Here is an 11,053-nt window from a genome sequence, read left to right as displayed (position 1 = left end):
AGCCAAGGGGCCCTGATCTCAGCCAGGGTGTGGCCTGCCTCTTGCTGTGTCTTGGCAGTGACCCCCCTCCCCGACCTCTGATCAGACCTCACCTCTGGGCTCCTGAATGCACCTGAGAGGCAACTACTGCTCCAGAGTAATTACCAGCAGCTTTCAAGGGCCTCCAGTATTAACCCTTTCCCTGCTGCAGCTAAACAAAAGCCACCCCCAGCTCTCCTCTGGCTGAGATGCAGCCACCTCTGAAGTATAGTGGCTAGAGGGGACAGGGGGAGGGGATGGCCCAGGACTTCTGAGTTCCATCCCTGCCTCTGGGAGGGCAGAGGGGGGAGCTAGGAGCCAGGACTCCTGGGTCCAAAGCAGTAACCACAGCGACAGGCTCATGCCTTTGCACACCACATTTAATGTCCAGCTACAAAAAGGCACAGAAGCAATAAATAAGGAGGGCCGAAGGCTGGGGGGCAGCGCAGGGAGGGGCGCAGGCCAGACCCGGTGGGTGCGATGGAGGCAGGAAGTCCTGGCGCCCCTGCACGCTGCTGGGGTCCATCCTGTCTGGCTGGGTCAGGTGCGGCAGCAGAACCCACAGCCCGAGTTGTGGCAGCAGCGGCAGCAGAAGGTGCAGATGGGGATGTGGCTGTTGTGGCGCTTGGGCCTTCTTCGCAGCAGGGCCTGCCGGGGGGCGAGAACGAGGTCAGGACTCCTGGGTTCCCTGCCCAGCTCAGGGAGGGGAGGGGAGTGGGGCCTAGTGGTGAGAGCAGGGTCTGTGAGCCTGGACGCCTGGGTTCTCTCCCAGGCTGTGGGACGAGAGTGATGTCTAGTGGTGAGAGCGGGGGAGCGAGGAATGAGGACTCCTGGGTTCTCTCCTGGGCTGTGGGAAGGGGGTGGTGCCTAGTGGTTAGGGCAGAGGGGGTTGGAAGACAACACTCCTGGGTTCTCTGCCCAGCTCTGGTTGGGGACTGGGGCCTAGTGGTTAGGGTGGGGTCTGGGCACCTGGGTTCTATCCCTGGCTCTAGGAAGAGAGTGGGGTCTAGTGGTTACAGCAGGAGAGGGCCTGGGAGGCAGAACTCCCATATTGTCTACCGCGAGTGAGGTCTGGTGGTGAGAGCTGGGGAGGTAGGAGTGAGGACTCCTGGGTTCTCTCCCAGGCTGTGGGAAGTGGGTGGTGCCTAGTGGGTAGAGCAGGGGGGTTGGGAGCCAGGCCAGCTCAGTTTCTAGCCACAGCCCTGCTGCAAGGACTTTGGCTCATGAATTGCCCTAGTGGCTGGCATTTAGTTAGCCCAGACCAATCCTGGAAGCGTGTAGCCACAGGGAAGCGTGTAGCCTTAGTGTCGCGCTGGGGTATCGGAGCCACCCCTGCCTGCTGGGGTCAGCCCCCACCCGGTTCTTACCTGCAGAGTCTGGGTCTCTTCTCTGGGTTGGATCTGTTGTGTTATCAAGGCAGCAGGCTGTGGTGTCTGTGTGGAGACAGAGAGACAAGAGCTCTGTGCAAGGCGCTGGGGTTGGGAATAGAGAAGCGGGAGATCTGGCTTCCACTCCTCCTCCTGGCAGGGGTGTGGGCCTTAAAGGGGGAGGGCCTGGGACTCAGGACGCCTGGGTTCTATTTCCATTTCTTCTGCTAGTTTGCTACCTATATTTCTGCGCCTCTGTTACCTTTTGGTACCAGCAGCGTAATGCCAGAGTCACAGCAGACCCCTCCTGGAGAGGCTGGGAACTGCAGCAAAGGCCTTTTAGGGAAAACCAAATCTTTCAAAAGACCCCAGGACAAATATTCCTAGTCCCATTTCCTGCCTCTGCAGGGCTCCTTGGTCTTTGCTCCACTGAGAAGAGCAAGTTTTTTTCCAGAATAAAGCCCTTCCTATCAGGGAAACAGGGCATGTGGGTTAAAAAAGCCAAGCTGGGCATTTTGTGGTGCAAAAGAAATGACCCCTTTCCCCCATCCACAAATGTGTCTGAATTCCAGACAGACTCTGACGGTGATTCAGCAGTGCTGTTCTAGAACCTGGAATAACCTCTCGCACAGTCTCTGTACTGAGTTGCGTCAGTTACAAAGTCAGTTACTCTGTGGCTTCGTGCCTCAGTTTCCCCATGCCTGGAAAAAGAGAGCGATCCTCGTGCCTGGCATAATGAGACCCTGATCTCATCTGGGGCTGGGGCTGCGTCTCACTGTCTGCACAGCACCTGGCACAACAGGGTCTCTGGCGGGACAGCTTGGTACAACTATCATACAACAATAAAATTAAATTAAAAAGAGAGAGAAAAGCTGGCAAACACTTACCTGGCCCTGGAGGCTACAGGCATTTTTAGCGGAGAAGAGGACGAGGAAGAGAATCACCCAGGTGATCTGCAGCTTCATTGTGAGCGTTTCCTGGCTGGTATTTTTCAGTCTCCTCTGTCGCTTGCTAGCTGCGTCTCCGAAGGGTGGATCTGGATGCTGAGTTTGGCCCCTACTTAGGGCTGCTTTTATAGCCTGGCCAGTCCCACCCCAGTCAGGAAACAGCCAATCCCTGGCTTGCCAAGGAGGGACAGGTAAGGCGAGGGAACCTGTAAACAACACGTCGATAAGGTTATCTCAGCCAGGCTAAAAATTCCAGCAAACCATTGGCCGTCTCCCCACTGGGTGTCAATGGGACCTTACGCGACTAGTCAGTGGGGGGGCCAGATCTCTGTGAGAGTCAGGGAGCGATTACACCCCTGGAATCAATGGGGCCAGACCCCCAGGGTCACCAGATGTGCCCGTCACTCTGGGGTTCGCTCCTTCACTGGGCATTCCCGGGGGGAGGGGAATAATTCTACCCCTGTGCTGCTTGGGGTACTGGAGTTCTTAAGGAGAGTCACTTCCTGCCTCTGCTTGTTCCCTCCCAAGGGAGCTTTTCTGCCCGACCCAGGGTCTGCAGATTCAGTTCTTCCCACCCTGGGCTCAGGACTACACACACACGCACACACCCTGCACTCAGCAGGCTGGTTGCACAGCAGTGCCAAGCTGTGGCCCTCCCATGCCCTTAGACTCAGTGGCTGGGTTAAACAGCGCTCTCAGCTGCCCCCCTCATGTGCCACCAGCCCCGTTCAGCACCCCCTCCTCCATCCCCACTTCCACAGCACGACTGTTCTACTGGTGACCCACTCGACGGGCAAACCCCCCAGGAGTTCTGGGCACCGCGGGGGTCTCCAGCTCAGGTCCAAGAAGCGTTGCTGCAGAATGAATGGGGAAGCCAAAACACGTGCCCCCTCCCTCCACACTGAGGAAAGGTGAGCCAGAAAGATTAGAGTTGGTCTGATAGTGACTAATTTGGGGGTGAGCAGAGATTTCCCATCAGGCACTGCTTCTCTGCTTTCGGTATCCCAGAGTTCAGTGGGGTCCCCACTTTGGAAGAGCTGTTCTCCACGCTCTATGCTAATGGAGACGTCTCTCTGCTCCATCTTCCATGCCGCTGAGGCTGGGGGTGTTTCCTCCATCCAATCACCCTTGTTGGTGGGGATTAGGGGTGTCCACCCCTGCCGGTTTCAGTGCTTTGTCTGGGGTTCAGGCAGAGGCCTGGGGGGGAGGGGATTTGTCTTCCATGAGCGTCACTCCCTGACTCCCCAAGAGCACAGGGCTGACAGGGGGTCCTGCTCTGGGTCCCCCAAAACACAGAGCTGGCAGGTAGAGCCAGTGGAAGTCCATCAGCAGTGCTCTTTCAAAGTGGAGCAACGCAACCGCTTGCAGGTCTTAGACTTGAATCCATCCTGGCATGTGTCCCAGGGTGATTTCACAACATTGACAGGAAGTCTCCCAGCCCAGGTATGTGTCCCTACAATCCCAGGGCAGAGACATCAGCCAGGCTGGGACCAACTGCCCCATTTTTGATACATTTCCCAAGTTTGGTAGCTTTTCTCCTGGCCACAAGCTGACCAGTGGGCACTGATCTACGATACTAGTTAGGTTACATCGGAACAATCTGATGAGGTTCAACAAGGACAAGTGCAGAGTCCTGCCCTTGGGACGGAAGAATCCCAAACACGTTTACAGACTGGGGACCGACTGGCTAAGTAGCAATGCAGCAGAAAAGGAGCTGGGGATTACAGTGGATGAGGGGCTGGATATGAGTCAACAGTGTGCCCTTGTAGCCAAGAAGGCCAACGACATATTGGGGTGCATTAGGAGAAGCATTTCCAGCAGATCTAGAGAAGTTATTATTCCCTTCTGCTTGGCACTGTGAGGCCACATCTGGAGTATCGCGTCCAGTTCTGGGCCCCCAGTACAGAAAGGGTGTGGATGCATTGGAATGGTTTCAGTGGAGGGCAACCAAAATGATTAGGGGGCGGGAGCACATGACCTGCGAGGAGAGGCTGAGGGACTGGGTGGTTATTTAGTTTGCAGAAGAGAAGCCTGAGGGGCGATTCAACAGCAGCCTTCAACTTCCTGAAAGGGGGCTCTAAAGGGATGGAGGCTGTTCTCAGTGGTGACGGGTGGCAGAACAAAGAGCAATGGTCTGAAGTTACAGTGGGGGACGTCTAGGTAGGATATTAGGAAAAACTATTTCCCCAGGAGGGTGGTGAAGCTCTGGAATGCGTTACCTAGAGAGGTGGTGGAATCTCCATCCGTAGAGGTTTTTAAGTCCATCCTGGCTGGGACGATTTAGTTGGGGTTGATCCTGCTTGAAGCAGGGGGCTCGACTCGATGACCCCCTGAGGTCCCTTCCAGCCCTGAGATTCTATGATTCCATGATTTCAAAGGGAGAAAACAAACTCTTTACTCTGCTTTCCATCACAGCACTCATTACAACTGAGCCCTGTCTGGGTAACAGGCAATTGATCCTAGTCAGCAACCAGTGCAGAATCTGAACATGGGCATACACCTCCCAGGCCCATGCAACCAACCTGATTTCTCCCTCTTCCCAGCCCCTCCTTCATCAATTTCGCCCTTGTAATTCCCAGTGGGGATTCGTAGGGGCTAGGTCCCCAGCCACAGCTCATTGGTTGTTGTGCTGCTAAGACATCAGCCTGGGAGCATATCAGGTGGGAAGTTCTACTGGTTAATGGTACGTCGGTTGGAAAAAGCATCAGGGATTTTGGTTTCGGGCAGGTGCTAAATGGAGAAATTTCCATCAGTTACAATTATTAATTTTTCAGCCATTTCCCGTGTGATTTCCAAAGGAGATGCTTAGATGTTTAGAAGCTCTTCAATTTTCCATCTGGGGCATAATGAATTTTATTATGTGCACTGAGGAATTTGCAGATGGGCACCAACCATAGAAACCATTGCTGCCGGCTACGTGTCCTCTGCTCATCAGCTGGGTGGCACCTGCGGGTACTCAGAGAACTCTGCAGATGCTCCCATATCCCACTGACATTCACCAGACCCTTACAAAACCCAAAGTGAGACGTTAAGAGCAGGTTGAAAAGATCTCACTGCTGTGTACTGTACATAACCTAGTAAGACAGAAGGAGCCATGCTAGTCTATGTACTATCAAAATAGAAAAGCAGTCCAGTAGCACTTTAAAGACTAACAAAATAATTTATTAGGTGATGAGCTTTCGTGGGGTAGACCCACTTCATCAGACCATAACCAGACCAGAACAGACTCAATATTTAAGGCACAGAGAACCAAAACACAGTAATCAAGGTGGAGAAATCAGAAAAATATTATCAAGGTGAGCAAATCAGAGAGTCAACCTTGATTACTACTTTTGGTTCTCTGTGCCTTAAATACTGAGTCTGTTCTGGTCTGGTTATGGTCTGATGAAGTGGGTCTACCCCACGAAAGCTCATCACCTAATAAATTATTTTATTTGTCTTTAAAGTGCTACTGGACTGCTTTTTTGGTCTGTATGTAACTTGAGTCACTCTCCTCTGAGTGTGGAAACACTTAGGGGTTATTAGCAGGGCGCCCTCTAATTGTTTTCCATCCATCAAAACAAAAAGCAGTCACCTAATAAATTATTTTGCTAGTCTTTAAAGTGCTACTTGACTGCTTTTTGTTTTGATAGTATGTAGACTCGCACGGCTTCCTCTCTGTTACTATTCTCCATCCATGCGTGGAATAAATTTTGTTCAGTGCCCCAAGGCACATGTGATGTGTACCACCAATAGAAACACAACCTGCTGGCTGTGGGCGTTCAGATAATCAGCTGGGCAGCACCTGAATCTCTCCTGGGTGGCCCCCCCAAGCACTCAGCTTACAGGAAACGCTGAATTTTTACTGACTCCAAAAAGCATCTTTTAAAATTTAACTTATGAAATTGTTTCTGTAATTTGTGTCTGGTACACTCAAAAGAAATCATCCAATTAATTAACAGAGAAATAATAATTGGCCAACACAGAAATCAATGGCCCAGTGTATTAATTTTCTACTGTTTAATTACCTTATACCAATTAACTTGCTACTATATTAACTTCCATTCTAATAAACTCCCTGATGTATTTCATATTGTATGAATTTATCACGTACTCTTTTGATTAAGATAATCAGTTGGCTAATAATACACTAAATGGCTATTGTCTTAATTAGCTAACATATTAAAATAGACCCCAGCTGGTGTCCATTATCTATAGCATCACAAGAATTCACAGGCCTGGACAGATTCCCAGTGGGAATAAGTCAACCAGCGCAGTACTAAGACACAGCAGCCTCTGGGACCACTCCAATCACCACGTCTCCAGATGACCGGTCCCGTTCCCAGAGTCCGCTTTGTCTTGTGTACCCCCAAAATTCGGCTCACTTAAAACCGCCTCATGTACAAAGTTAGATATGAGATCACAAAAGCAGCGCCGCATGCTGGGACTGGCCGATCGCTGACTTTCTTATTTTTACAATTTCATTCTGCAATAAATCCAGTGCGGACTTGCAATGGAAATGTGGCATTGTCTGAAATGTTCATTTGTACCAACTTCTCTGGTTGCTTTTTCCAAAGCTTGGTGTAAAACTGGGCAAATAGCAAGATGAGTTGACATAGCTCCGCAAGACCTCTGCATCCCATGGGGGTACACGAACCCCTGGCTGAGAGCCCTCAGCTTAGAGTATTAGCAGGGAAGTGTTTGCAGGATTGGGGGCCAAGGTTCCGAGAAAATGCATTGATTGGTCTTTGATAACAATGCGTGTCATTCAGAGCAGGCAGGGAGCTTTCATTTCGATTGCCTCAGTTCTGGGAAGCATGAAGATTTATTGATTAAACAAGATGTGTCAAGAACCACAAAAAGAGGAGCGTTGGCCTCTGCACTCGGAGGAGCGTCATCGTACATAGAATTGTCTCTTTGGAAAAGAAAACTCACAAAGTTACAAGCACAGCTTCCTCAAACAAAAAGCACCCAAAATATTAGCAAACAGCAGACCCAGCCGTCAAATGGTGATTGATTCAGTTATTTTCATCATTTACCTTTCATTACAGCCAAAATGATTAACATTCAAATGCAAGAGAAATTTTGCTACCATTGTAAAATGAGTTATTGTCTCAAAAACAATAATATTATTTAAATAGTTTATTTAAATGCATATGCAGTAAATTACTTTGTTGGTTTCCTGTGTTTGCCAAAAGCAAACAAACTATTTAAATTAATGAGTAGAGCCTGTAGCTTTTTAAAAATTTAATGTAGCAAATTGTTTTCAGTTATTTGATTTTAAGGATCTTATGTCAATGGTAAACTAATTTAATGAAGAGGGTCTTTTTTGTCACTGAGGGTGGGAGTTTTAATTTAATTTCAGTAGTTTGTGGTGTTAATTGGTTAAACATGATTATTTTTATTGGCCTGAGAAAATGAAATGCTTTGAATATTTTTGAAAAAAAACGTGAAAATATATTTCATTATTTCAATAATTTAATCTCTAATTAATGCATGCAAACTGATTAAACATAGGAGATTGTTTTAATCGATGGACAGTGAAATGTAACAGGATTTTAATTGTATTTTCTAATACTTTTTCAAATAATCAGTTTTACTGGTAAGAAACAATATGAAATTTCTAAATTGAAATTAAAATATGAATTCTAAAACATTATTTCTTCAGAACTGAGAAAATGCTGAATTGTTTTTAGACAGCAATTTCATTTTGCACCTTATAGTGAAGGATTTTTGAACCTGAATTTGTTAAAATGTTTAAATAGATTTTTCTAATGATTTCCAGAACATTCATTAAAAAGTGGGAATTTTCATTGATTCCAAAATGCATCTTTTTAAATTTAATATATGAAATAATTTCTATCATTTGTTTGTAGTACTCTCAAAAGAAATCATCTTGTTAATTAATACCGAACTAATAATTGGCCAATATAGAAATCAATGGCCCAATGCATTAATTTTCTACAGTATTAATTAACTTATATAAATTAGCTTAGGACTATACTAACTTCCATTCTAATAAACTCACTGATGTACTTCATATTATATGAATTTATCATATACTATTTTGATTAAGATAATCAATTGGCTAATAATACTCATATTGGCTAGCATGTTACTTAATTAACATATTAAACAAGACTGTTTAACTTTTGTCTGTTAATTGACTATTGTATTAATTTAACAACTAATTAAATGAAATATTAACCAATCTTAATCACCTACTGGATTAATTAACCATCTGGCATATTAAATAAATAAAAAAACCCACATGAAAACACAACTGATGTATTAATTGCTAATATATGTATTACCCTGAGTACAGTCTGTGTTTGATTAGACAAGCTATTGAGTATATTTGTTTCTGAGCAAATATTGATTATGATAGTATTACATTATTATTGATTATGATAGTATTACGTTATTAACTTCGATTAATTGACTGGTACTGGTTGCACCTCTCTTGTCTGGCACCCTGAGGACGTGACTAGTGCTGGATGAGAGAAGTGCCAGGCCACAGGAGGCCAATGTTGTCTAGCACAGGGGTTCCCAAACTTTTCAGCATCACCCCCCCCCCTTTTGATTTTTGAGAACCCCTCACACCCCCACCTCTTCTTTACCATCAGCCAACCCCCCTTTAGCAAAAGCTTCAATTCGTACTTTGAAATAAACACAAAAGCTTGATATAAAAATGTTATTTAAGATTAAAAATAAACAGATAACTTTTCTGGGACCCTTGCAGTTTTCTGGTGCAGCCTCAGCTGGCCAGCTGCCTGAGCCCCATGCCAGCCGCCAGATCTGCCCATGCCAGCCGCCCACCCACCTGAGCCCCACGCTGCCAGGGCCAGCTGCCCGAGCCCTGCAAGCCCACCTGAGCCTCTCATACAGAATGATAATGAACAGCCTGGGCAGCTCATGGCTCTGCATTGCAACAAACTTGTAGGTGTCCCAACCCAGAGCAGGGCCCAGCTCAGCATGCCAGGTGCTGCTCCGACCAGTCAGCCACGGGCTCAGCCTCAGCTGGGATCGGGGCCCCGTTGTACCAGATGCTGCCTCAACCCGGCCAGAGCATCACTGGGATGCTGTGGCCGCAGGGGTGGGGGCAGCGCCTGGCTCCAGGGGCTGTTTGTTCAGCCCTATTGCACCGTTTGTTTGCTGTCCTTGCCCGAGGTCAGCTCACTGCCCCGACGCGGCCGAGACTCTCCCAGTGCGGCTCCAGGCCGGCGCCCTGCGGCAGACCCCGAGGCGCCAGCCGACACAACGTCCTTTCCCGCGCTCACCCAGGGCCGGCGGCCTGGGCAGCTCCACTGCAGGGTGGAGGGGGACAACAGAGCAAGTCGTATGATGAGCAGCAGGCGGGAGCAGGGAATAGGCCAGGGGCCTGATCCCCTGCATGGGGGCCCTGACCCAACACCAGGGCTGGGCACTGGCTGGTTCAGGGGGTTGGGAGTGGGACCCACGGGGCTGTGCCCTCTGGGGGGCTCTGCTCTGGGGACCGACTGGCTCAGGGGGTTGGGAGTGGGACACATGGGGCTGTCCCCTCTGGGGGGGCTCTGATCTGATGACGACCTGGCTCAGGGGGTTGGAAGTGGGACCCATGGAGCTGTGCCCTCTGTGGGGCTCTGCTCTGGGGACCGACTGGCTCAGGGGGGTTGGGAGTGGGACCCACAGGGCTGTCCCCTCTGGGGGGCTCTGCTCTGGGGACCGACTGGCTCAGGGGGGTTGGGAGTGGGACCCACGGGGCTGTGCCCTCTGGGGGGCTCTGCTCTGGGGACTGACTGGCTCAGGGGGTTGGGACTGGGACCCACGGGGCTGTCCCCTTGGGGGGGCTCTGCTCTGGGGACCGGCTGGTTCAGGGGGTTGGGAGTGGGACCCACGGGGCTGTGCCCTCTGGGGGGCTCTGCTCTGGGGACTGACTGGCTCAGGGGGTTGGGACTGGGACCCACGGGGCTGTCCCCTTGGGGGGGCTCTGCTCTGGGGACCGGCTGGTTCAGGGGGTTGGGAGTGGGACCCACGGGGCTGTGCCCTCTGGGGGGCTCTAATCTGGGGACCACCTGGCTCAGGGGGTTGGAAGTGGGACCCATGGGGCTGTCCCCTTGGGGGGCTCTGCTCTGGGGACCAGCTGGTTCAGGGGGTTGGGAGTGGGACCCACGGGGCTGTGCCCTCTGGGGGGCTCTGCTCTGGGGACCGACTGGCTCCGGGGGTTGGGAGTGGGACCCACGGGGCTGTCCCCTCTGGGGGGCTCTGCTCTGGGGACCGGCTGGTTCAGGGGGTTGGGAGGGGTGCTGAGCGGGCCCGATGCAGGGGTTTGGGGGGGTGGACTCCAGGGGCTTTGCTGTCTCTGGAGGCCAGGCTCTCACTCTGCAAACAGTGGCTGGGGCCTTGAGCCAGACGCCCATCCCAGGACAGACCGTGCCAGAGCCAGGCCCAGGGCTGATCACTGGTGGCGCCAGCTCCGGGTGACAGCCAGGCTAGCTAAGCCGCCTGCCAGAGCTGCTGCTCTGCTCCCACCTGCTACCCAGGCAGGCTAGGACCCGGCTCTCTCCCACGGGGCTCTGCTCCGGCCCTGCCGCAGCCCCTCCAGGACGCTGCTATCCGAGGAGCAGTGGGGAAGCTGAGAGCAGCATGGGGGTTGAGGGGGGAGTTTGTCCAAGTACAAGTAGACATTGGGAGGGGGCAAAATGGAGCAGTGATCCACCCCAAATCCAGCTGGGGCTCCATGGCGCTCTTCATGGCTCTCGG

The 11,053-nt window shown here is 50.8% G+C and overlaps 1 protein-coding gene across 1 annotated transcript; it reads right to left on the bottom strand.

Moving 5' to 3' along the window:
• Nucleotides 1-519: 519 nt before the first annotated feature.
• Nucleotides 520-2,418, bottom strand: HAMP (hepcidin antimicrobial peptide). Its single transcript, XM_074981404.1, has 3 exons — nucleotides 2,273-2,418; nucleotides 1,386-1,451; nucleotides 520-666 (listed from the first exon to the last, which is right to left on the bottom strand). The coding sequence occupies exons 1-3, from the start codon at nucleotides 2,348-2,350 to the stop codon at nucleotides 559-561; spliced, it is 252 nt and encodes an 83-aa protein (XP_074837505.1). The 5' UTR covers nucleotides 2,351-2,418; the 3' UTR covers nucleotides 520-558.
• Nucleotides 2,419-11,053: the final 8,635 nt, after the last annotated feature.

Source organism: Carettochelys insculpta, chromosome 30, assembly GCF_033958435.1.
Source record: "Carettochelys insculpta isolate YL-2023 chromosome 30, ASM3395843v1, whole genome shotgun sequence".
NCBI lineage: Eukaryota > Metazoa > Chordata > Testudines > Carettochelyidae > Carettochelys > Carettochelys insculpta.
This window is presented reverse-complemented; position numbering and strand designations above follow the sequence as displayed.

Coding starts and splice junctions, on each gene's coding strand:
- HAMP (XM_074981404.1), bottom strand. CDS start 2,350: ATGAAGCTGCAGATCACCTGGGTGATTCTCTTCCTCGTCCTCTTCTCC. Junction 1,452..2,272: donor CCTGTAGCCTCCAGGGCCAG/GTAAGTGTTTGC, acceptor GTCTCCACACAG/ACACCACAGCCTGCTGCCTT. Junction 667..1,385: donor AAGAGACCCAGACTCTGCAG/GTAAGAACCGGG, acceptor GCCCCCCGGCAG/GCCCTGCTGCGAAGAAGGCC.